This window comes from Salmo salar, chromosome ssa03 (assembly GCF_905237065.1).
Source record: "Salmo salar chromosome ssa03, Ssal_v3.1, whole genome shotgun sequence".
In the NCBI taxonomy this organism is placed as follows: Eukaryota; Metazoa; Chordata; class Actinopteri; order Salmoniformes; family Salmonidae; genus Salmo; species Salmo salar.
Genome location: NC_059444.1, coordinates 22,559,707 through 22,585,361, shown reverse-complemented (window position 1 = coordinate 22,585,361; position 25,655 = coordinate 22,559,707). Strand labels below are relative to the sequence as shown.

Here is a 25,655-nt window from a genome sequence, read left to right as displayed (position 1 = left end):
TTTAAAATGTATACAAAGTTGATATATTTGATAGATGGGTCACAGTGAGTGTGAGGGGGTACTCAACTCACCCAGGCTCTTGGGCAGCAGGTTCTTGATGAACTCTGCGTGGTCTCCTACGTGCAGGACGCTGTAGACGCTGGTGTTCATCAGCTCCTCCTGGTTATACTGCAGGTACTGAGTCACGTTCTCCGACACAAACACAATGTTCCCCTCCATGTTCACCACAAAGAAGAACCCGTCCAGCGCCTGTGGAGGAAGGCATTGGGAGAAGATGAGGTTTATTAGAAGAAGAAGACTTAACTGATCCTTACAAGACAGAAATGTGTATTTTGATATACACACACAAACACCAATTAGGTCGGCGAGGGAGTACAGGAAGAAGGTTATTAGTGAATTGACAGAAACTGTAGACAGAGTATAGAAAATGGGAGAAACATCAGCTACCTTTGGTATATCCAGGGTTGTTATCTATTGTGTCCCAAATGATGTTCTATTCCCTATATAGTGCACTTCTATTGACCAGAGTCCTATGGGGCCTGGACAGTAGTGCATAGGGAATAGGGTACCATTTGGGATGCAAGCATGGTGTTGATCCAGGGCCTGGGTTCCAATGGGTTAAGAGGAGATTTGTGTGATATTACTGAGACATGGCTCTAAGAACACTGGCTAATTACAGGATACAAAATAGGAAGCCATCATCTACGGAATATTATAAAAAACATATATTTTATTTTTACAAACAGACACCCGTATTTCTACTATACAGCCATTACGAAGAAAAGGGCATAAGTAGTTAAGTTCCACACAAAATTATAGTCAATTATGGCTGAGCAGCACAAAGCAACCATACTAAAGACATGCTCTGAGATCAACACTTTAGCAGGGAATGATTGGACGTAAAATGGGCTAGCTAACAGCATGTGAAAAGTGAGTTAGTGGCACTTTATTTCCTTTATAGTGCACTACTTTTTACCAGGGCCCATAGGCTTCTGATACAAAGTAGTGCATGATATATAGGGAATAGGATGCCATTTGGGATGCATCGTGGGCTTCATCATTAAAACATGACGGCACGCAAGTCGAACAGTCAAGTCGGAATATAACCGTACAGTATAACCATGCATTACTGCATAGCGAACCGACTCAACTGAGAGCATTGTGTAGCAACAGGCTCATCATCCTCAGTGAACTAACTAAATAGCTTAGAGAAAAGGAAGTCTCAGCCAGAGACTGTGTGTGTGTGTGTGTGTGTGTGTGTGTGTGTGTGTGTGTGTGTGTGTGTGTGTGTGTGTGTGTGTGTGTGTTAGGACGGGAGAGTGTGTACAAGACAGCTAGGCCATTAAACGCATTCCCTGAGCCGAAGCCTGTACTCGCTTATTCTGGCCTGGCAACAATTCGCTGTCATATTAGTGGGTTTGGGTTGTACACAATGTAACTAAACTACAATGACAAATGGGTCAAACTAGGGTAAAACTATGCTTGAAACACTAACACGATTAAAAGAGGAATACTCTTCCTCTATCAACTTGCTTTAGCCATGGTGCTACTGCAGCTATTCTGTGTGCAATAGAAAACACAGTTGGAACTCTTCATAGACAGAAACTGGTTTTAAAAGCTACGATTTCGGGTAAATCGCCTGACCTCTTGGCAGCTACAGAGAGGTTTCTCAGAGTTTGCTTTATGGCCCATGGTTGGTTACCGTCAGGACTGATGAGTAATCCTCTCCTCCACCACGTCAGCAGCCCGGCTGTGAATTGTCCCTGCTCCCAACCTGCACCACTTCAAACAGCGCGGACAACCAGCCGCAGCAATTATATTTAGAGTCTACTGTGCCAATGCCATGACATAGGCCGTTTAAAATGGCACCCTATTCACTATGTGGGGAATAAGGTGCCATTTGGGACACATACACTGTCTGAATGCAGTGATGTATGAGCCAGAGGGAGAATAAATACCCACCGACAACAGATTAGACTGAACTGGAGAATAACACTGGCAGCCACTCACTGATGACCACTTTCCCTGCTTATAGATAGAGGGACCCCTCTGTCTGTCATCATATGAGGACCAGGCTAGTGCATTGGTGAACAACTTGTCCTGACGAAGACCCAGTTTTGAGTCAAAATGCTGTCTTATTACACATTTTGGGAGCATTATACCAGTGTGAGGATTTACTTTTTGTTCTATCGTGCACTACCAAACTTGCAGGGGCGTTAGCTACAACCCTATGCAGGGGGAGTTATACACCCCTATATATTTTAAATGTGTCGATTTCACAAGTCCTGCTAATTATGTGACTGGTGTGTGTTCAAGGATCACATGATCCAAAGTGAGTCGGTGTTGTGAATAGTGTGTGTTGCTCACACCCACCTCGAGCATCATTGGTCCAAGAGCGTCTTTGTCAATAACACTTTGGCCTGTTGACGAGACGTGTGCTTTCTGTACCTCCTCTGCATTGGCAGTAGTTGTTTTCTCTGCAGGGTTGGAGAGAGTGAGGGGGGAGAGGGAGCGAGGCGAGGGAGGAGGGGGGAGAGGGAGGAGGAGAGGGAGGGGGGAGCGAGGAGGATGAGAGCGAGGAGGGGGAGAGGGAGGAGGAGGAGAGGGAGGGGGAGAGCGAGGAGGATGAGAGCGAGGAGGATGAGAGCGAGGAGGATGAGAGCGAGGAGGATGAGAGGGGGGAGAGCGAGGAGGAGGAGAGGGAGGAGAGCGAGGAGGAGGAGAGGGAGGAGAGCGAGGAGGAGGAGAGGGAGGAGGAGGAGGAGAGGGAGGAGGAGGAGGAGAGGGAGGAGGAGGAGAGGGAGGAGGGGGGAGGAGGAGAGCGAGGTTGTTAGACATGTTTCACAAGTTTACATGTAATCATGTCAGCCCCAGCACAGCCATTGCAAAGGGAGTGTTGTGTTGAAAGAAAAACACGACTACTTAAATATATCATAGTCTAAACAAAACTCCTGAGATGGGAGGATCAAAAAGACAATGTGACTAATTTGTCATTCAAACTAACAGAATCCTGTCAACAGAAACAAATTAAAATTTATATTTTAAATAAGGCCAATTAAATGTAGTGGTTTGTGTGGGTGCTGATTAATTTCTAGGATGCACTCATTTTACCAACCCTGAGAATGACCTACAACAGGTTGTTGTGTTAATATTATTTTGTCTGGGACAACTGATAATCATTAGCAACATCATTTCCCATTAAAAACAGTCTCCCACAGTCTATACCTAGCCAAGTGCAAACAGTAAACCACTATACTGTTGATGTACTTGGGAATGTGTGTGTTGACTTAAATACCAGTGTGCATCATTGAGTGATTGGATATTGTATTAATGCCTCAATAGGCCCGTCCGTCCCTTCCAGTCATCCTCCCCCCGGAGCTCCTCTTCCCCCCCATATACTTCTCCCTTTCTCTCCCTCATACTGTGGTGTCATTGGTTGGTGCCACTAGAGTCAAGCTGTCCGCTGTCTGTCCCGTCTGCCTCAATAGGGTACATAGCTGACATTCCTGTCCACCAACTACCACAACATTAACTGTAGCAAAAATATTAGAATCCTTGATTAATTCTCAGCTAAGATCTTTTTGAACTAAGAGTCGGTATTCTAAACGCAGGGGTGGAAGTAACAAATTACAACTACTCACATTCCTGTAATTGAGTAGCTTTTCTGTGTACTTGTACTTCGAGTATTTTTCAAAGGCTGTACTTTTACTTAAGTACATTTTCAAAACCATCCATTACAGAGTACAATCTAGAAAAGGATACACATCATGGCAAGCATGAAGTTCGCACCTTTTGTAGCAGCTAGAACTGTTCACTTGTTCGTCAGTGACAAGTAACATGACCAGATGGACCAATACAATTCAATTTCACGCATCGCGCAAAAACAGCCCAATCACAGCTGTGTATGCAAACCAAATGATCGGTCGTAGGATTTTCTAACAGTGTAATTTTTTTTTTTTTTTTTAAAGCTACGTGCCATGAAAAAAAAAGGTTTCCTAATCAACTTGAAAAATAAATGGAGCCTAACGAGATTGAGCAGGTTCAGGAGACGACACAGAAACCGAGCCAGTGACCGGGTCTTCTGAAGACCATGAGGAAGGAAATCCCTGACCGCATCTCAAAGAACACTTCAGCTTCAAGCAGAGAAACAAGGTGTAATTATGGAATGTAAGCTCTGCTTACCAAAGATGGTGGAGGTGCCTGCCTACAAAAACTCTGTCAAACTTGAGGAAACATGTAATGGTACGAAAAGTTATAAATATATTTTAATCGCCATGAATGGCGTTTGTTGTGTAGGCTGTGTAGCTAACAAAGTGTTGCTACTAGCCAGTTGCATTCAATCTGTAGCATAATGCTAACGTTAACTAGCTCATCCTGTTGCTAGCTAGTTAGAAGCTAACCCTGACCAACATCTTTACACAGCTCAAGGAACTATAAACTGTAGCGCGGGCTACTACCGCATTGACATTATGGTAGCTAGTAAACTCTACAAAAAAAGAAACGTCCCTTTATCAGGACCCTGTCTTTCAAAGATCATTCGTAAAAGTCCAAATCCAAATAACTTCACAGATCTTCATTGTTAAGGGTTTAAACAGTTTCCCATGCTTGTTCAATGAACCATAAACAATTAATGAACATGCGGAACGGTCATTAAGACACTAACAGCTTACAGACGGTAGGCAATGAAGGTCACAGTTATGAAAACTTAGGACACTAGAGAGGCCTTTCTACTGACTCTGAAAAACACCAAAAGAAAGATGCCCACGGTCCCTGCTCATCTGCGTGAATGTGCTTTAGGCATGCTGCACGGAGGCATGAGGACTGCAGATGTGGCCAGGGCAATAAATTGCAGTGTCCATACTGTGAGATTCCCAAAAGAGCACTACTGGGAGACAGGATGGACAGCTGATCATCCTCGCAGTGGCAGACCACGTGTAACACCTGCACAGGATCGGTACACCCGAACATCACACCTGCGGGACAGGTACAGGACGGCAACAACAACTACCCGAGTTACACAAGGAACGCACCATCCCTCAATCAGTGCTCAGACTGTCCGCAATAGGCTGAGAGAGGCTGGACTGAGGGCTTGTAGGCTTGTTCTAAGGCAGGTCCTCACCAGACATCACCGGCAACAACGTCACCTATGGGCACAAACCCACCATCGCTGGACCAGACAGGACTGTCAAAAAGTGCTCTTCACTGACAAGTCACGGTTTTGTCTCACCAGGGGTGATGGTCAGATTTGCGTTTATCGTCAAAGGAATGAACGAGGCTGTACTCTGGAGCGGGATCAATTTGGAGGTGGAGGGTCCGTCATGGTCTGAGGCGGTGTGTCACAGCATCATCGGACTGAGCTTGTTGTCATTGCAGGCACTCTCAACGCTGTGCATTACAGGGAAGACATCCTCCTCCCTCATGTGGTACCCTTCCTGCAGGCTCATCCTGACATGACCTTCCAGCATGACAATGCCACCGGCCATACTGCTCGTTCTGTGCATGATTTCCTGCAAGACAGGAATGTCAATGTTCTGCCATGGCAAGCGAAGAGCCCAGATCTCAATCCCATTGAACACGTCTGGGACCTGTTGGATCGGAGGGTGAAGGCTAGGGCCATTCCCCCAAGAAATGTCCGGGAATTTGCAGGTGCCTTGGTGGAAGAGTGGGGTAACATCTCACAGCATGAACAAATCTGGTGCAGTTCATGAGGAGGAGATGCATTGCAGTACTTAATGCAGCTGGTGGCCACACCAGATACTGACTGTTACTGTTGATTTTGTCCCCCCCCCCCCTTTGTTCAGGGACACATTATTCCATTTCTGTTAGTCACGTCTGGGGAACTTGTTCAGTTTGTCTCAGTTGTTGAAACTTACGTTCATACAAATATTTACACGTTAAGTTTGCTGAAAATAAAACGCAGTTGACAGTGAGAGGACGTTTCTTTTTTTGCTGAGTTTAGCTTGCCATCCCAATAATGTAAGTTGTTGGGGATAGCTAAAAGTGAAATTAATGCACTTGTGAAGATAAAATAAATACTTTTGAGACCTGGGATTTTTAGGTATGTGCATTATCTTTTTTTTGCTTCTTATTATCTAGCTATATCTGGTTGGATCACTGAGTTTCGAATAATAGCCAAAAATCCTGATTGGTAAAACTATAGTTCTTATAACTGGGGAAAAGAACGAACAATATTCCCCAACATCCGTATGTATTTGGACAGTGACATTATTCAAAACATAATATAATTTCTAAATGGTTCATTTGATATGAATAAATGACACCTTATAGCTGACAGTCTGCACTTTAACCCCATTGTCATTGTATATATTAAAATCAAATGTGCTGGACTACAGAGCCAAATCAAAAATGTTGTCATTGCCCAAATAATTAGAGTGCACTTTATGTACTGGTTTAAGTTAATTTGTATAAAACCGAAACTGGTCAGGCTATATACATTTTGTCCAGAGGAAACATCCATTAAAGATGACAAACTACAATATGCTCACCTCTGCAACCACAAACAAACAAACCAAGGAACTATGAAACACCTCTTCAACTTGCAAGCAAGCAAAGATGTCTGAAATGATGGCAGTGGGAGGAGCCAGGTGCGTCTCACAGCAACTGTTGACAAGCTTGTCATTCATTTGATCTGTGAGGGCCAACAGCCACTCTGTGGTCCAACAACCAGTTTTTAAAGAGTTGGTAACAGCCCTGCATCCTCAAAGCAAATAGTGATGGCTACAAAAGGTTGTCCAGGTTGTCTTTTGCCAAATGCCATGTGGAATAAAACGGGGCGGTCAACCTTAGCTGCCGAAGTTGTCGAGAATGAACGCAAACTGCAGTTGATCCGTCCAAATCAAACATGTTGGAACTCAACTTAACTGGCTGTGGAGAGGATCACACGTATCATACAAGAGAAAGAGGAGGATGCCATAAGAAATGTGTGTGAAGATTTAAAAGTGAAAATGTGAGTAGCAATTCTTTGAATCAATGTAATGTTGTCCTATTACAGTAATATTTATTGTCCATGAAATGTTAGAATTCTAAGAGGTATTACATTTACCTTATCTTTCAAGCTGAGCCCGGCAGAAATGTTCTTGAATGAGTACTGCAAAGCGATGAAGCCTTTGGTCTGAGTTTTGAACATTCTACAGTCTGAGACCAACACACATATGGGGTGGCTGCTGGCAGTGATCTTCTTACTAAAAACAAACTTCAAATGCTGGAAGCATCCTGCCAAATGTGCCTACACTTATCAGAGCCATTCAGAACGGTCTCCAAAAGCACTTTGGCGAAATGATGGAGGAGCCACAGCTTATTGCTGCTGCAATCCTTCTGCCAAAGTTCAAGATGTCTTGGACTGACAAAGCTGATGTCATCACAGCCGGTATGATTTCTTTACTCAAAGGTTAACGTCATTGTCCATTTGAAGATGATGATATCTTTTGGTCTTTGAGTCTTTTCTTTAATTGCGTATGTTTCTTTTTTTTCATTATCTAAGTTTCATTACAGGTGCTGGACAATAACCTTTGCATATAACTATGTTTTGGTACAGCCAGACATGGACTCACCTCAACATTAGAGAATTTGTTAGGTCTGAATGTATTTGAACAACTCCAATCTCAGTATCTGAGAATAACAAGTGTGGAAGTCTGTGTTAGAGCTATTGCAATGCCAATAACATGATTGGCATGATCAGAGTTTCCTGAAACATTGAATGTTGTGTTGTTTCCAATGTACAGGTTTGGCGTACCTGAAGAATCATCTTGACACAATCACACAGGACGAGACTGAGCATCCAAGACAGCATTAATCTGATGAAGAGGATTTCTTCTCATCGCTGACAACCAAATGGTCAGAATGTACAGGGGAGCTGGATGGGTATCTTGCTAGTCCATCGGACAAAATGGATTTACTTCATTTGTTCCGTACATACAGAAGTTGTCCCTAAAACTCAACACATACCTGCCTGCATCTGCCGCCTGTGAGCGTCTTTTTAGCTGTGCTGGACTGCAAAGCGAGCCAGGATAGACTCAATTAACCTCTCTTGGGTAGGGGGCAGTATTTTCACGGCCGGATGAAAAATGTACCCAAATTAAATGGCCTACTACTCTGGCCCAGAAACTATAATATGCATATTATTAGTAGATTTGGATAGAAAACACTGACGTTTCTAAAACTGTATAACAGAACTCATATGGCAGGCAAAAACCTGAGAAAACTCCAACCAGGAAGTGGGAAGTCTGATGCTTGTAGTCTTTTCAAGTCATTGCCTATCTAAACACACAGTGACTTAGGGTTCATTTTGCACTTCCTAAGGCTTTCACTAGATGTCAACAGTCTTTAGAACCTAGTTTCAGGCTTTTGCAGTGAACAGAGAGCGAACAAGAAGGCCGGGAAGTTGGTGACTCAGAAAATGACATGAGATAATTGGCACGCGTTCACGTGATGAGGTAGCTGTGTTCCATAACGTTTTTCAAGACATTGGAATCGTCCGGTTGGAATATTATTGAAGTTTTAAGTTAAAAAGGCCCTAAAGATTGATGCTATACAACGTTTGACATGTTTCAACAAACATAAATATAACTTTTTTTCTAACTTTTCGTCATGACATTTTGGGCACGCTTCCTACATTTGGAGTAGCTTACTGAACGCGCAAACAACAAGGAGGTATTTGGACATAAATTATGGACTTTATCGAACAAAACAACATTTATTGTGGACCTGGGATTCCTGGAAGTGCCTTCTGATGAAGATCATCAAAGGTAAGTGAATATTTATAATGCCATTTATGATTTTAGATGACTCCAAAATGGCGGGTATCTGTATTGCCTGGTGTATGTTTCTGAGCGCCGAACTCAGATTATTGCAAAGTGTGCTTTCCCCGTGAAGCTTTTTACAAATCTGTCACAGCGGTTGCATAAAGGAGATGTTTATCTATAATTCTTTGGATAAGAGGTTTAATATTTTATCAACGTTTATGAGTATTTTTGTAAATTGTTGTGCTGGTTTTGGAGGCCAAATATTTTCTGAACATCACGCGCCAATGTAAAATGCTGTTTTTGGATATAAATATGAACTTTATCGAACAAAACATACATGTATTGGCTAACATTTAGTCCTAGGAGTGTCATCTGATGAAGATCGTCAAAGGTTAGTGCTTAATTTTAGCTGGATTTCTGGTATTTGTGACCCCTCTCCTGCTTGGAAAATGGCTGTGTGGTTTTTCTTGTGTTGTACCTGTCCTAACATAATCTAACTTTATGCTTTTGCCGTAAAGCCTTTTTGAAAATCGGACAATGTGGTTACAATAAGGAGAAGTGTATCTTTAAAATGGTGTTAAATATTCGTATGTTTGAGAACTTTGAATTATGACATTCTGTTTTGAATTTGGCGCTCTGATTTTTCACTGGCTGTTGAATAGTGTGAACCGTGGGTGGGACGGTAGCGTCCCACCTGCCCAAGAGGGTAACTTTTTTTAAATGTATTTTTTTTTTTAAATCTGCTCCTACTGAAACAATGGCAAATTCAGAGTGATGTGAAATGAGGTGTGTTTTGGTTGGTAGTTCCACCAAAAATATGCCTTTTGAACATTTGTATACGTGAAGTTAATATTTAATATTAAAATCAGCTGTGCTGGATCTTATCTTGTTGGTTCTTTTCTGGTGTTTTATGGAAGCATTACATGTAAACAATATTGCATTTACAGTAGTATATAGAAAATTACTTTTTAATATTCATTTGTGAAGCTTGCATTCAATTGCCACGCCCTTTTCACATGAACTTCAGTTCTTGTACAAGGAGAATAAAAATAACCATCAAAATTGAAATAGCTAATTATTTTACAAATTAGTAACTTTTACTCTGAGTACTTTTTAATGTGCTACTTTTTACTTTAGTAGTTGTTTTTTTAAACCAGTACTTTTACTTGATTACAATTTCATTAAAGTAAAAGTACTTATATTTGAGTAGGATTTTACAGTACTCTTTCCACCCCTGTCTAAATGTAGTCGTCAGGTTTCAGACCAGGTTATAGCACAAGCACCATCTGATGCATCCATGTTTTTAAACATGGTTAATAGGAAATTGTGCTGGCCTTTTCATTGGCCTGTCTAAGGAATTCGATACTGTTGATCACTTATTGCTTATTCAGAAGCTTTACATGAACAGTATTGGTTTATCTGCAAACAAAAAAACATTTAAGCTGCACTTGTATGCCGTTGACACTTGTGTATGCTTTTCACCCCACAGTCAACCAGGTTCTTTGAGCTGAAGTCTCCATTCATTGCTTTACAGAAAGTCTTTGTTGAACTGAAATTGGTGCAGATAAAACCAAGTATATGTTGTTTTCCAGAACACTTAAAAATGTATCTGATGATTTAGGCATATGTATTTTGGATGGTGCCCAAATTGATCGTGTCTCAGCTTATAAATATTTGCACATACATACATACATACATACATACATACATACATACATACATACATACATACATACATGAAAAGCGATCTTTTAAAAAGCATATTGAAGAGAATTAGGTTGTGCATAAAAATGGCCTTATTCTGTAGAAATAGGTCATGCCCCTTGTTAAATAGCAGAAAGCAGGGGTACTCGCAATGCCGCCAGGGGTACGCCAGATAAAAATGTGATTCACACACACACACACACACACACACACACACACACACACACACAGCTCAAAAATAAAGGGAACACTAAAATAACACATCCTAGATCTGAATGAATGAAATAATCTTATTAAATACTTTTTTCTTTACATAGTTGAATGTGCTGACAACAAAATCACACAAAAATAATCAATGGAAATCCAATTTATCAACCCATGGAGGTCTGGATTTGGAGTCACACTCAAAATTTAAGTGGAAAACCACACTACAGGCTGATCCAACTTTGATGTAATGTCCTTAAAACAAGTCAAAATAAGGCTCAGTAGTGTGTGTGGCCTCCACGTGCCTGTATGACCTCCCTACAATGCCTGGGCATGCTCCTGATGAGGTGGCGGATGGTCTCCTGAGGGATCTCCTCCCAGACCTGGACTAAAGCATCCGCCAACTCCTAGACAGTCTGTGGTGCAACGTGGCGTTGGTGGATGGAGCGAGACATGATGTCCCAGATGTGCTCAATTGGATTCAGGTCTGGGGAACGGGCGGGCCAGTCCATAGCATCAATGCCTTCCTCTTGCAGGAACTGCTGACACACTCCAGCCACATGAGGTCTAGCATTGTCTTGCATTAGGAGGAACCCAGGGCCAACCGCACCAGCATATGGTCTCACAAGGGGTCTGAGGATCTCATCTCGGTACCTAATGGCAGTCAGGCTATCTCTGGAGAGCACATGGAGGGCTGTGCGGCCCCCCAAAGAAATGCCACCCCACACCATGACTGACCCACCGCCAAACCGGTCATGCTGGAGGATGTTGCAGGCAGCAGAACGTTCTCCACGGCATCTCCAGACTCTGTCACGTGCTCAGTGCGAACCTGCTTTCATCTGTGAAGAGCACAGGGCGCCAGTGGCAAATTTGCCAATCTTGGTGCTCTCTGGCAAATGCCAAACGTCCTGCACGGTGTTGGGCTGTAAGCACAACCCCCACCTGTGGACGTCGAGCCCTCATACCACCCTCATGTAGTCTGCTCAAACGGTCAGAAAGAGACATGCACATTTGTGGCCTGCTGGAGGTCATTTTGCAGGGCTCTGCCAGTGCTCCTCCTGCTCCTCCTTGCACAAAGGCGGAGGTAGCGGTCCTGCTGCTGGGTTGTTGCCCTCCTACGGCCTCCTCCACGTCTCCTGATGTACTGGCCTGTCTCCTGGTAGCGCCTCCATGCTCTGGACACTACGCTGACAGACACAGCAAACCTTCTTGCCACAGCTCGCATTGATGTGCCATCCTGGATGAGCTGCACTACCTGAGCCACTTGTGTGGGTTGTAGACTCCGTCTCATGCTACCACTAGAGTGAAAGCACCGCCAGCATTCAAAAGTGACCAAAACATCAGCCAGGAAGCATAGGAACTGAGAAGTGGTCTGTGGTCCCCACCTGCAGAACCACTCCTTTATTGGGGGTGTCTTGCTAATTGCCACCTGTTGTCTATTCCATTTGCACAACAGCATGTGAAATGTATTGTCAATCAGTGTTGCTTCCTAAGTGGACAGTTTGATTTCACAGAAGTGTGATTGACTTGGAGTTACATTGTTTTTTAAGTGTTACCTTTATTTTTTTGAGCAAGATAGATATATATATATATATATGTATATCTATCTATCTATCTCACACACGTGTGTGTGTGTGTGTGTGTGTGTATATATATATATAAAAAAAATCTTAACATTTTCAAACTGTACATTTATATTTTCCAACGGGGCTATACATTTGGGTGAGGTCCCCCCCTCGCCTGAGTCGCCTCGTTTCACTGCCAAAAAAAACATCTAGTGTTCAGTGAAATAACAACACAATGTCAAATACAGGTAGCCTTGTCAAATAATTAACATCCAATCACATTAACCGTTATGCTCTCGCGGGAAACCTTCACTCGTTACGCAGACATTTGGAAACGAAACATGACAATATGATAAATAAGCCACGGAAGTTTGAGCGAGAATAAAGACTACTTTAGTAAGACATGTATAAAAGCAACAGATACCATTATGGGGGGGGGGGGGGCAATTAAGGAAGACATCCTCTTCTGCAAACCACTGGAAACCAGGACAACATGAGGATATTTTTAAAAGTACTGGACAGCTTTGTGACATCAAATGGGCTTGTGGTCAAGAGGTATTGATAGCTGTACTGATGGTGCAAAAGCCATGACAGGGAGACATAGTGGAGTGGTAACGCGCGTGCAAGCAGTTGTGTACCGAAGTGGCGTCGGGAACTGCAGCATCCACCGAGAGGCTCTTGCTGCCAAGGGAATGCCTGACAGCTTGAAAGACGTTTTGGACACTACAGTGAAAATGGTTAACTTTGTTAAAGCAAGGCCCCTGAACTCGTGTATTTTCTGCATTATAACGATATGGGCAGTGACCATGTAATGCTTTTACAACATACAGAAGTGCGCTGGTTATCAACGGTCAAAGTATTGATACGCTTTTTATAAATTAAGAGACGAGCTTAAAGTTTTTACTGACCATAATTTTCACTTGTCTGACCGCTTGCATGATGAGTTTCTCACACGACTGGCCTATCTGGGTGATGTTTTTTCCTCTCCTGAATGATCTGAATCTAGGATTACCGGGAATCTCCGCAACTATATTCAATGTGCGGGACAAAATTGAGGCGATGATTAAGAAGTTGGAGCTCTTTTCTGTCAGCATTAACAAGGACAACACACAGCTCTTTCCATCATTGTATGCTTTTTTGTGTGCAAATGAACTCAAGCTTACTGACAATGTCAAATGTGATATAGCGAAGCACCTGAGTGAGCTGGGTGCGAAATTACGCAGGTACTTTCCCGAAACGGACAACGCAATCAACTGGATTTGTTATCCCTTTCATGCCCTGCCTCCAGTCCACGATATCTGAACAAGAGAGCCTCATCGAAATTGCAACAAGCGGGTCTGTAATTTAAAAATCAGAAGCCACGGACAGATTTCTGGATTGGGCTGCATGCAGTTTCTTGGCAAATCGCACTGTTAAGACACTTACGCCCTGTGCAACCACGTACTTATGTGAGACTGGATTCTCGGCTCTCACTAGCATGAAACTAAATACAGGCACAGACTGTGTGGAAAATGAAAAGACAGACTCTCCAATACAACCCAACATTGCAGAGTTATGTGCATCCTTTCAAGCACACCCTTCTCATTAACCTGTGGTGAGTTATTCACAATTTGATGACCAAATAAGGTTTTATATGTTAAATGGCTTAATAAAGAACAAAATGATTTACTATTAGTGCCTGTGTCCTTTAAGAACTCTGTCACTTCCCACGAACCAGGTTGTGACAAACTCACTCATTCTTATGTTTAATAAATGTATTGTATAGTGCGTTTGTGGCAGGCTTACAATGATGGCAAAAAAACAACCTTTGAGAGTGCTGACCCAGGTACGCAGCTGGAGGTTGAATGTTTGAAGGGGTACGGGACTATAAAAAGTTTGGGAACCACTGACCTATATGAATGCAGTTGCCAATACATGAAAGCCTATAGATGCAGTCTATCATAGCGCACTACGCTTTATTAAAGTGGAACTGACAGCCCTAACTACTTTGCAGATATGAAAGTCAAAATCAAATTCCCAGTTCATGCGACAAAACTAACTTTATAACAGGTTTTAAAAATAGGTTCTACTTGACTCAAGATTCCATGATGGCAGAATAGATGGATGCAGTTCAATGCACGATTAATACAATTTTCCAATACATTTCTTGGTAGGCCAAAAAAATATTACTATCAGGTTGTAAATCACAGCTGGCCTGGTACATTGTTTGCTGTCGCCACCCAGTCGGGATGCACTGTTGATTTCAATGACAAAAATGGACGAATGTAACTAAGGCCGAGATTGATTTTATTGACAAACTAGCAAGGGCAATAATCACAAGTCAGTTATAACGTGGCTAATAAGCTAGCGTATCTATTTATCTAGTAAGCTAAAATCCCAGAGCCTAACATTAGCTAGCTCCTGGGAGGATGTCATGTCATTGAAGGAGTGGGTGAGTGACCGACTCTCTCCTAGCTAGCTATTCTAAACTTGATTGACTGTTCTTCAGTTAGCATCTCTTGCATTCATAAATTCACTCTGGATATCTACTCCGATTTCAGAGCACTCTCGTCAGTGTGCTAGAGCGCAAAATAACTGATTAATATAGGAATGCGCAAAACCCGCTGAATATGACTGGTGTCAGTAAACGTTGGCAAAAAAAGTCATTGCCAGTGTTGCCAGCATCACAGTTAGTCACTATCGCTCTAGGTAACATGTAGATACAGCCTAACCAACTCTGCTAGAGTGAGTAAAATGGTCAGAGTGAGGGGTTCTCATTTTCCCTGGGGCGGCAGGTAGCCTAGTGGTTAGAGCGTTGGGCCAGTAACCAAAAGGTTGCAAGATCAAATCCCCGAGCTGACAAGGTAAAAATCTGTCGTTCTGCCCCTGAACAAGGCCGTCATTGTAAATAAGAATTAGTTCTTAACGGACTTGCCCTAATTACATATTTTTTTAATTATGTCTGCAAGTAGCAAGCTAGCCAACTTCAGGACAGTTAGCTTGGGTGCTCGACTGCCGTTATGAGGAACGCTCGGATCAACATTACTCATCGGCCAGAGCGTCCAGTGTGTGCTCTGCGAGCAAAATGCTCAGAATTTATGAACGACCCACTCTGACACACTGGAGGCAATATACAAACGCACCCTTAGTTGTCAATGAAACACAGTACCAGTTAAGTTGACACGCCTACTCATTCAAGGGTTTTCTTTATTTTTACATTGTAGAATAGTGAAGACATCAAAACTATGATATCATGTAGTAACCAAAAAAAATAAAAAAATAAAAGGGTTAAACAAATGAAAATATATTTTAGATTCTTCAAAGTAGCCACCCTTTGCCTTGACAGCTTTGCGCACTCTTGCCATTCTCTGAACCAGCTTCACCTGGAATACTTTTCCAACAGTCTTGAAGGGGTTCCACATATGCTGAGCACTTGTTGGCTGCTATTCCTTCACTCCGCGGTCCAACTCATCCCAAACCATCTCAATTGGGTTGAGGTCGGTGATTATGGAGTCCAGGTCATCTGATGCAGTACTCCATCACTCTCCTTCTTGGTAAAACTGCACTTGAAGAAACGTTCTTGAAATTTTCCGCATTGACTGACCTTCATGTCCTAAAGTAATGGACTGTCGTTGCTCTTTGCTCATGTGAGCCGTTCTTGCCATAATATGGACTTGGTCTTTTACCAAATAGGGCCATCTTCTGCATACCACCCTTAACTTGTCACAACACAACTGATTGGCTCAAATGCATTAAGGAAAGAAATTCCACAAATTAACTTAAGGCACACCTGTTAATTGAAATGCATTCAATTTAAGTCTTGCCATAGACATTCAGGCCGATTTAAGTCAAAACTTTAAGTAGGCCACTCAGGAACATTCAATGTCGTCTTGGTAAACAACTTGTGTATATTTGGCCTTGTGATTTAGGTTATTGTCCTGCTGAAAGGGGGATTTGTCTCCCAATGTCTGTTGGAAAGCAGACTGACCAGGTTTTCTATGATTTGTGTCTGTGCTTAGTTTTATTCAGTTTCTTTTTACCCTAAAAAACTCCCTAGTCCTTGCCGATGACAAGCATACTCATAACATGATGCAGCCACCCCGCTTGAAAACATGGAATGGTACTCAGTGATGTGTTGTTGTGGATTTGCCCCAAACATAATGCTTTGTATTCAGGACAAAGTTTTTCTTGCAGTTCTAGTGCCTTATTGCAAACATGATCCATGTTTTGGAAGATTTGTATTCTGTATAGGCTTACTTCTTTTCACTGTCATTTAGGTTAGTATTGTGGAGTAATTACAATGATTGATCCATCGTCAGTTCTATCACAACCATAACTCTGTAACTGGTTTAAAGTCACCATTGACCTTTATCCATAGGTGCTCTTCTTTGTGAGGCATTGGGGTTGAATCTGTGTTTGAAATTCACTGCTCAACTTTGGGACCTTGCACATAATTGTTTGTGTGGGGTACAGAGAGGACGTAGTACATTAAACCACTATTATTACAGCTAATATGCACATTTTTACTCCTGAACTTATATAGGCTTGCCATAACAAAGGGGTTTAATACTTAGACTCAAGACATTTTTAGCTTTTCATTTTTAAAATTAGTAAAGAATGTCTAAAAAGATCATTCCATTTTGACATTAATAGGGTATTGTGTGACGTCTCAATTTAACCCATTTTAAATTAAAATCAATCCTTCTAGTGTATGTTTAAAAGTTATTTTGAAAGAATCCAATATTAAACGTTTCTTTTTCTGAGTTTTAAAAATTAAAACCTTTGCCAGCAGAATCAAGCGATTGTATATTATGTTGAATCTGTCCCATTCACTGTGTTGATGGTACTCATAAAAATGATGATAACTTCAGAATTAGCAGAGCCCACTTGTAGAGTATATTGTTCCAAAAAATATATTTGTCTTAATGAACAAAATCTAAAAATGGGTAGTTGATAAAATATTTTTTATGATGAATAAATGAACGTGAAATGTTTTATTTCAGAATCAAGATGCACTCCATATCTTAGAGCACACTATACGGAGGATAATGACACCAATATGTCTATCACGTACAGAACACAGTCTTGCAGGAGGCATGTATAAGTCTAAAAAGAGTCCTAAAAAATGGCCTTGTATCATGATTTTCACAAAAATGGTTTGTGAAACATATGTAATAAGCATTTCAAAACATCTTTCATCACAACTGAGATTGTGAGAATTGACAGAATAATCTGATACCAAAAATATATGTTACGCTGCCATGGAATCGCCCATACAGTAGAAGTCGGAAGTTTACATACACCTTAGCCAAATACATTTAAACTCAGTTCACAATTTCTGACATATAATCCTAGTAAAAATGTCCTGTCTTAGGTCAGTTAAGATCACCAATTTAATTTAAGAATGTGAAATGTCAGAATAAGAGGAGAGAGAATTATTTATTTCAGCTTTTATTTCTTTCATCACATTCCCAGTGGGTCAGAAGTTTACATACACTCAATTAGTATTTGGTAGCATTGCCTTTAAATTGTGGGTGAAACGTTTCAGGTAGCCTCCACAAGCTTCCCACAATAAGTTGGCTGAATTTTAGCCCATTCCTCCTGACAGAGCTGGTGTAACTGAGTCAGGTTTGTAGGCTGACAGAGCTGGTGTAACTGAGTCAGGTTTGTAGGCCTCCTTGCTCGCAAACGCTTTTTCAGTTCTGCCCACACATTTTCTATAGGATTGAGGTCAGGGCTTTGTGACGGCCACTCCAATACCTTGACTTTGTTGTCCTTAAGCCATTTTGCCACAACTTTGGGAAGTATGCTTGGGGTCATTGTCCATTTGGAAGACCCATTTGCCACCAAGCTTTAACTTCCTGACTGATGTCTTGAGATGTTGCTTCAATATGTTAACATAATTTTCCTCCTCATGATGAGGCCATCTATTTTGTGAAGTGCACCAGTCCCTCCTGCAGCAAAGCACCCCCACAACATGATGCTGCCACCCCCGTGCTTTAAGGTTGGGATGGTGTTCTTTGGCTTTTTTTTAACCTTTATTTAACTAGGCAAGTCAGTTAAGAACAAATTCTTATTTTCAATGATGGCCTAGGAACAGTGGGTTAACTCAGGGACAGAACGACAGATTTTTTTACCCTGTCAGCTCGGGGATTTGATCTTGCAACCTTTCGGTTACTAGTCCAACGCTCTAACCACTAGGCTACAAGCCTCCCCCTTTTTCCTCCAAACATAACGATGATCATTATGGCCAAACAGTTCCATTTTTGTTTCATCAGACCAGAGGACATTTCTCCAAAAAGTGCAATCTTTGTCCCCATGTGCAGTTGCAAACCGTAGTCTGGCTTTTTTATGGCGGTTTTGGAGCAGTGGCTTCTTCCTTGCTGAGCGGCCTTTCAGGTTATGTCGATATAGGACTCGTTTTACTGTGGATATAGTTACTTTTGTACCCGTTTCCTCCAGCATCTTCACCAGGTCCTTCACTGTTGTTCTGGGATTGATTTGCACTTTTTGCACCAAAGTAGGTTAATCTCTAGGAGACAGAACGCGTCTCCTTCCTGAGTGGTATGACGGCTGCGTGGTCCCATGGTGTTTGTACTTGCGTACTATTGTTTGTACAGATGAACGTGGTACCTTCAGACATTTGGAAATTGCTCCCAAGGATGAACCAGACTTGTAGAGGTCTACAATTTTAGCTGATTTCTTTTGATTTTCCCATGATGTCAAGCAAAGAGGCACTGAGTTTGAAGGTAGGTCTTGAAATAAATCCACATGTACACCTCCAATTGACTCAAATTATATCAATTAGCTATCAGAAGCTTCTAAAGCCATGACATCATTTTCTGGAATTTTCCAAGCTGTTTAAAAGGCACAGTCAACTTAGTGTATGTAAACTTCTGACCCACTGGAATTGTGATACAGTGAATTATAAGTGAAATAATCTGTCTGTAAACAATTGTTGGAAAAATGACTTGTGTCATGCACAAAGTAGATGTCCTAAACAACTTGCCAAAACTATAGTTTGTTAACAAGAAATTTGTGGAGTGGTTGAAAAACGAGTTAATGACTCCAACCTAAGTGTATGTAAACTTCCGACTTCAACTATATAATACAGTAGGCCGTCTCTCTCCCTCTCTCCTAGTTTCCTCTGAGTCTTACATCACATTGCTCATCATTATATAATCCAGTCAGTGAGTAACAGCCTGCTTTTCATTATCATCAAGAAGAGTGTCTCATCTGATCTTCCACTGTGTGTGCGCGCATCTGATCGGCTGTTGTCTGCCCTTCAAGCACAGACACACAACGCAGCTTGCAGCTGACTGACATACACACACAGTCCTTCTCGCTCACACACACGTGTGGTATTAAGTGTGGTATTTTGAAGAAAGCAAGAGATTGCTGTGACAGAGGAATGTGTGTGCTTACAATGGAGGGGAATTAACTCAATATTAGAAAAGGGTCAATGAAGTCAAATAAAGCCTTACCCTGCTCTTTTATTTGACGAATCTGCTTCACAGTTTCTTTCAAGATTGCACATTTGTCAGGCTTGACATTGAAGTTGTCAATGTCGTTGATGTTTGCAAAGATCAACTCCGCCAGTTCTTCAATGTATTTGTTTTCATGCTCCCGGTTTGGTTTTTCCGTGCTCCGCTTGGGGCTGTGGAGACAGAGACCGGAGGTAAGACAACCGACAACCCAGGGCACGTGAACAACACTGATTAGGAAAAATACCTTCACAGCAATACATGTGGTATCTGTTTATCAAAACTTAAGCAATATAGAAATCCTATTCATGTACTTAAGATTAATAGACGGCAAGAAAAAAAAACACGTCATTCTGTATTCCGTCATTGCATGATGGCACCATATTCTCTACAAAGTGCAATTATTTTGATCACAACTAGTGCACTAAATAGGGAATAGGGTGCCATTTTGAACGCAGACATGCTCTCTGTATGACCGGTGTACAACCGGACTGCTGAATGACCTTCTAGAGCCTTGCATCGGAAAGGGATCTGTAACTAAGGTTGTGTTGAGGCGTATGTGTGCACGCGCATATTGGAGAGGGATCTGTAAGAGCCCTAATCAAAAGTAGTGCACTATATAGAGGGAATAGGGTGCCATTTGGGATGCATACTATGGTTGTGTGTGTTGGACAGCTGATCTTACCTGGGCCCCAGGAGGTCCGGGCCACATTCTTTCCGCTTCAGAGACTCTCCCCTGGCAGCAGGGTCGGGGGTGTTGTCCCCCGCACTACTCATCTTCAGCAAATATCACCAACTACAGAAAAAGAGAGGAGAAGACACCATTAAGGCTCAAGCCTGACGAAGACCTTCAGGTTGAAACGTTGCAATAAACCGCTGGAGCATTAATCAGTATACAGGTATCTAGCAATATTTTATCCATTCATTTTTTCTACCCTAGCACCTGCAAGTTACTGGATGTCTGTACAATACATTTGAAACAAGACGCCTTTTAGGACAATGAGCAACCCAGAGACTAGCTACATAATTGAATTACTTGTTACTTTTGTCTCTTAGCCGCATTTTTTGAAACTGCACTGTCGGTTAGGGGCTCGTAAGTAAGCATTTCACTGCAAGGTCTACACCTGTTGTATTCGGCACATGTGACTAATACAATTTGATCATGCAGTTAAAATTGAATTGCAGATATATGTTGTGGATCATCATTGTACTAACAAAATGTGTTGATAGCCGCTAGTGAACCTATGAGAGACTGAGATGGGTGTTAATCATGACTGTCAGCCACAGATCTAGTACACATCATCCCACAATAAGCTACATTGTGTGGGAAGGCTAATTGTAAGAGGTGTCAATGTTTACCTCAACATAAGGCAATTTGTGTGGCTGTGATATAGCATGGGCTTCGGTTTAACACGTCTCTCATCAAATCCAGGCAGAAGGTGGAAGAACCAAGTGTATGGCCACCTTGTGTTTCTGCCCCATTTGCAGCCGAGGTACCCCTCCCCCCACTAGTCTGTTTGTCCAAGACCCTTCACCGGTCAATGCTCTGTTTGTCAATTACAGAAGTAATGCCGCATTTCCCCCAGTGTTTTACCCAAAATGCTCAGCTTCCATCTACCGGGGCCGTCACCCGTATCTCACTGGGCCATGGCTCTGGTGGATCAGCTTTCACTTGAGTGCAAAGCCAGGCCACTGGTTCTGTTCAGCCTGCATTTACATAACAATGGCTGACTGTGAATTTTAACACCTTCTCACAAAGCAACCGTTTTGATTATGCAGAGGTTGTTGATTCTGCTCTTCACAAGTCCTCACTGTCAGCTCTAGCTATGGAAACAATTTCCCTAGTATAGTATATACACTGGTGATACAGTCGAAAAGCAGCATAAAAGCGCCTCTTAAAGGGGCTGTATAACCAGGACAGAACGAACAATATTGGAGACTTCACCCTGCCTGTATCCCACATTGCATCCAATTCCCTTTATAGTACAGTACTTTGACCAGGGCTCTGGTCAAAAGCAGTGTACTTTAAAGGGAATAGGGTGCAATTTGGGACACAGCACCTTAGTAGTCCAAACAGAGCTCTTTCCTTGTGCCCAGTACGTGTGGATGGCAACTAGGCTGACATTCAGGTCCTGCATTAGCTGATACTTGAAAAGTAACAATAAGAGATCTGTCAACAACAAGGGGCTGTGAACTATTGGTTTGTTCAGATCGCCACTTGCTTTTGCTGAAGCAGTAGCTATTCTTCTTGGAGGAGTCCACACAAATACATGAAACAACAGTGGTACAGATAGACAAGAACAGTCACGCAAATAACTCTTAAAAACAGAGGATAATCACAACGACTGATCTGAATAGACAGATTTGTGGCCTCATTCATTAGCCAGAACGATGGTTGTAAGCAAAAAGCATCACAGATTTCTGACTAACTTGTGAAAATACACTTCTACGGTGATCTGCATCTACCCGGAGGACAATTTAAATAAATGAATCATAATCAATGCCCCAATTCCTGAATAAATATATCCAAAATAAAAACAGCAAAAGCATATTATGTACAGTGTGGCCACCTAGCTTGTCTTTAGGGCAGTGGTGTCAGCTAGCCTAGCGTTGAGCTGATATGCTGGTGGAGCAGCAGCCTAAATTACTAACAGGCCAGGCCAGCACATCACCTGATCATTACATAACACACAGCCTGGACCTGCCACTGAGCAGATGAGAGGAGTAGAGGGCCGGCTGGAGCAAATCTCCCTGCTCATCTAAATGAATAATCAGCCCACAGATCCTTACTAAGAGTACAATGGCCCCATTTGATCAGGAGGATGAGAAAGAGGGGAGTAGGAGGAGGAGTGGGGAGAGGAGGAAGGAAAGAGGAGGAGGAGTAGGAGGAGTCTCAATCTACTTTCATGTATGCATGCTTAGCAAATTTATACAGGAAGGAATCATTAGGGCTAATCACTTGATCAGTTAAATGAGAGGGAGAGCGCGCTTATCAAAGCTCTCATGAAACGAAACAGATCATACAATCATCTTGAGACGTGATTATGGCAATCAACATGTTCATGTTAAACCATGCAGGGAAACATGTTTCCTTGCGCACATTGATGGGTAATTAATTACAAGACTTTCTCACTGTAAAGCTTCAACTGATTGGGCATGTATGTAAAACTGTACTGTAGGCATTAGATAACAGTGAGAATATTGAAGACATCAGCCACCGTCCCATTTAGACTGTAGCACTTTCCATGATGCTGAGAAAAGTAGCTTACCAAACGTTGGAGTTTAAAGTCAGAGAAGGTGTTTGGGAGAACATAATATTATGTAATAGAACACTATATAGCCTAACCTGTGAAACATCCTCCGATCCTGATGAAGAGACAACAAGAGATGCCCTCCTAAAGGTAATGGTAGTACAATACAGAGGCATGGTCACACATGACTCTCAGTAAACAGAGACCTATAGGTCCTGGTCAAAAGTAGTGCACCACACAGGGAATAGAGTGCCATTTGGGACGCAGCCCATTGTAAACAGCCTCGTATTTGACTGGCTGCTTGCTCTAAATGCATAGACATAGCCTACATCCTCATTCCATTACAAGGTAGCAGCTAAAAGTTACAAATCATTTCAGAATGTTGGCCACTCAGCCATTTCCACCATTGAGTAAAATACTATTATGACTTGGAGCAAGGTCTTCCAACTTATAATACTTTTTCACATAAAAAAAAGGGCAAAAGCCCTTTAAAAATGGTCTGATAACGTAGGAGTAACCTTAAGCCGGGATTCAATCCAATCGTGGGTTGTAGACGATGCAGCTTTTAATGGCAAATGTAGACACATTTGCAGAGATTTAGTGACATCGTCTTACGCCTCCTCGAAATGCAATGGAGGAAATAGATCTTTATGATGCCTTACATGCCGACTACACCGGGTGAGCGCATCTCATGCATAGCGATTTTATCCACTCACACCAGACACGATCAGGACACACAGGTTGAAATATCAAAACAAACTGAACAGGTCAAAAGCATTAAAACATATGACAATTTAGCTAGCTAGCTTGCTGTTGCTAGCTAATTTGTCCAGGTATATAAACATTGGGTTGCTATTTTACCTGAAATGCATAATGTCCTCTACTCCGACAATTAATCCACAGATAAAAGGGTAAACTGAGTTTGTGTCTTGTAATCTCTCCAGGCTTCTTCGGAATATATAACACACACACACACACACACACACACACACACACACACACACACAGACAAGACGCCTGAAGGAGAGATTACAAGACACAAACTCAGTTATATATATAAATATAAAAGTTGGCAACCAACTTTAAGGTGCAACTGGACCTCAGTTCATCTTTCAATAACCCACATGGGTATACACTCCTAAAAACCAAAATCAGGAGAAGGGAGAGGCGGGACTTGCAGCGCATCAAGCGTCAAACAGAAGCGTCAAACAGAAGTGCCTGGCTACGCAGATGCTCGTTGACGCACTCGAGCAGTGAATAACACGTGTACATTTATTTTGCAACGCTCGCGCACGTAATGCAACCGGTGTGGCCAGCACATTAGTCTTCCAATTTCCACAGGTCCATAACACGTGAGGGAAAGTAGGCGTAAGACTCTCGCTACTCCTAAGTATAAAAATGTCCTAAATTAAAAATGTAAAAAAAAAAATAGTATGAATGTTTTAGGCATGCTGCACAGCATGCAAAGGTGCACAACGCGATTAAAACAATTGTTATTATTTTATGGTTGAAAATAACACTACATGACAAGTGATTCTCCCAAAAGCAGAACAGTGGTTTGTGTTTTGATCAGGAAGATAATCCTGCTAGGAAGCAGTGATCAATCCAACTGTTCATTCTTTAAAATGGCTCAGTTGATCTCTGAACGGTTTTCTTCTCTCTGCCGAAAGTGTTTTAAAATGGTTTTACTTTGACGCACTTGGCTCTGATTTCATTAGCATTGGATTGGAAGGAGAAGATGCTGGGGTGTTAGCATTTTGTGGTAGGCTTCATCACTGTTAATTCATCAAGAGTGTGCCTGCCTCGAGCGGTGATGGAACAATCTGTCCCAGCATGCTTTCTGTGAGGTCACCACCCTCCTGGGAGCTGAGAATGGGGCCACATCGGATCAACGCCATGATGTCATAATCAGATGTAACTGCTCTCTTCATCATCATCATCACTGGAGAGTCAAGTGCTTTGACAAGAGTATCAAGGCTGGCCAGCACAACCAAATATAGCAATAATATAAATCAAAATATTTCTGATCACATAGGCCTGATTGCTTTCCTGCGTAACGGAGTTCAGAATAGCCTTATTGAGGATGTTGAGATGCCACGCATGCAGACTGACATGACGTGGACCCTCTTAGTCAGTGAGATATCAGTCAGTTCGACTGTTGGAGGATGTCTAAGCCTGTATAAAACCTCACGGTAACATGGCTGAAGCCCTCCCATCAGACATATACACTGGGTATTAAATCTTTAGTGTACATGTAGATTAGGAGCCTTCATTTTTCTGTAGCTACGTATGTTTGTGCGCAATCTCTGTTTGCAGCTGTTGTTTATCCTGTAACCTCTTCGCTGTCTGGGAGACAAAAGACATATGGACCAAAATAGACTAACACACACAGCCCAACACCACCACATTGGGTAGACTAAAACAATTACTCTTGAAAACTAGCCCTTGGTGGGCTAAAAGATCCTAATAAACAAAACCAAATTAAATACTGCGGTTTTTCCCATTGGTCACGAGAGTCAATTCCTAAACTGTAAATTACAAAAAGGAACATCAAACTCAACTCGCTGCTGCTCTGTTCTTTATTCTTACTCTTATTAGCCATCCTGATGCCTAGCCACTTTACCCTGCCTTTATGTACATATATTTTTCTATTGTGTTATTGACTGTATGTTTGTTTATTCCATGTGTAACTCTGTGTTGTTGTCT

At 42.0% G+C, this 25,655-nt stretch overlaps 1 protein-coding gene across 2 annotated transcripts in view; it reads right to left on the bottom strand.

Annotated features, from left to right (window-relative positions):
* The window catches only part of LOC106599465 (nuclear receptor coactivator 2), a 65,048-nt gene that overhangs the window by 28,760 nt on the left and 10,633 nt on the right, over positions 1-25,655 (bottom strand). For both annotated transcript variants that reach the window (XM_014190715.2, XM_014190712.2), the window contains exons 2-5: positions 20,384-20,494; positions 19,699-19,871; positions 2,374-2,477; positions 72-249 (exon numbers count right to left, since the gene is read on the bottom strand). In XM_014190715.2, coding sequence (XP_014046190.1) covers positions 72-249; positions 2,374-2,477; positions 19,699-19,871; positions 20,384-20,475 — 547 coding nt within the window. In that variant the 5' untranslated portion in view covers positions 20,476-20,494. The remainder of the gene's footprint in view (positions 1-71; positions 250-2,373; positions 2,478-19,698; positions 19,872-20,383; positions 20,495-25,655) is intronic.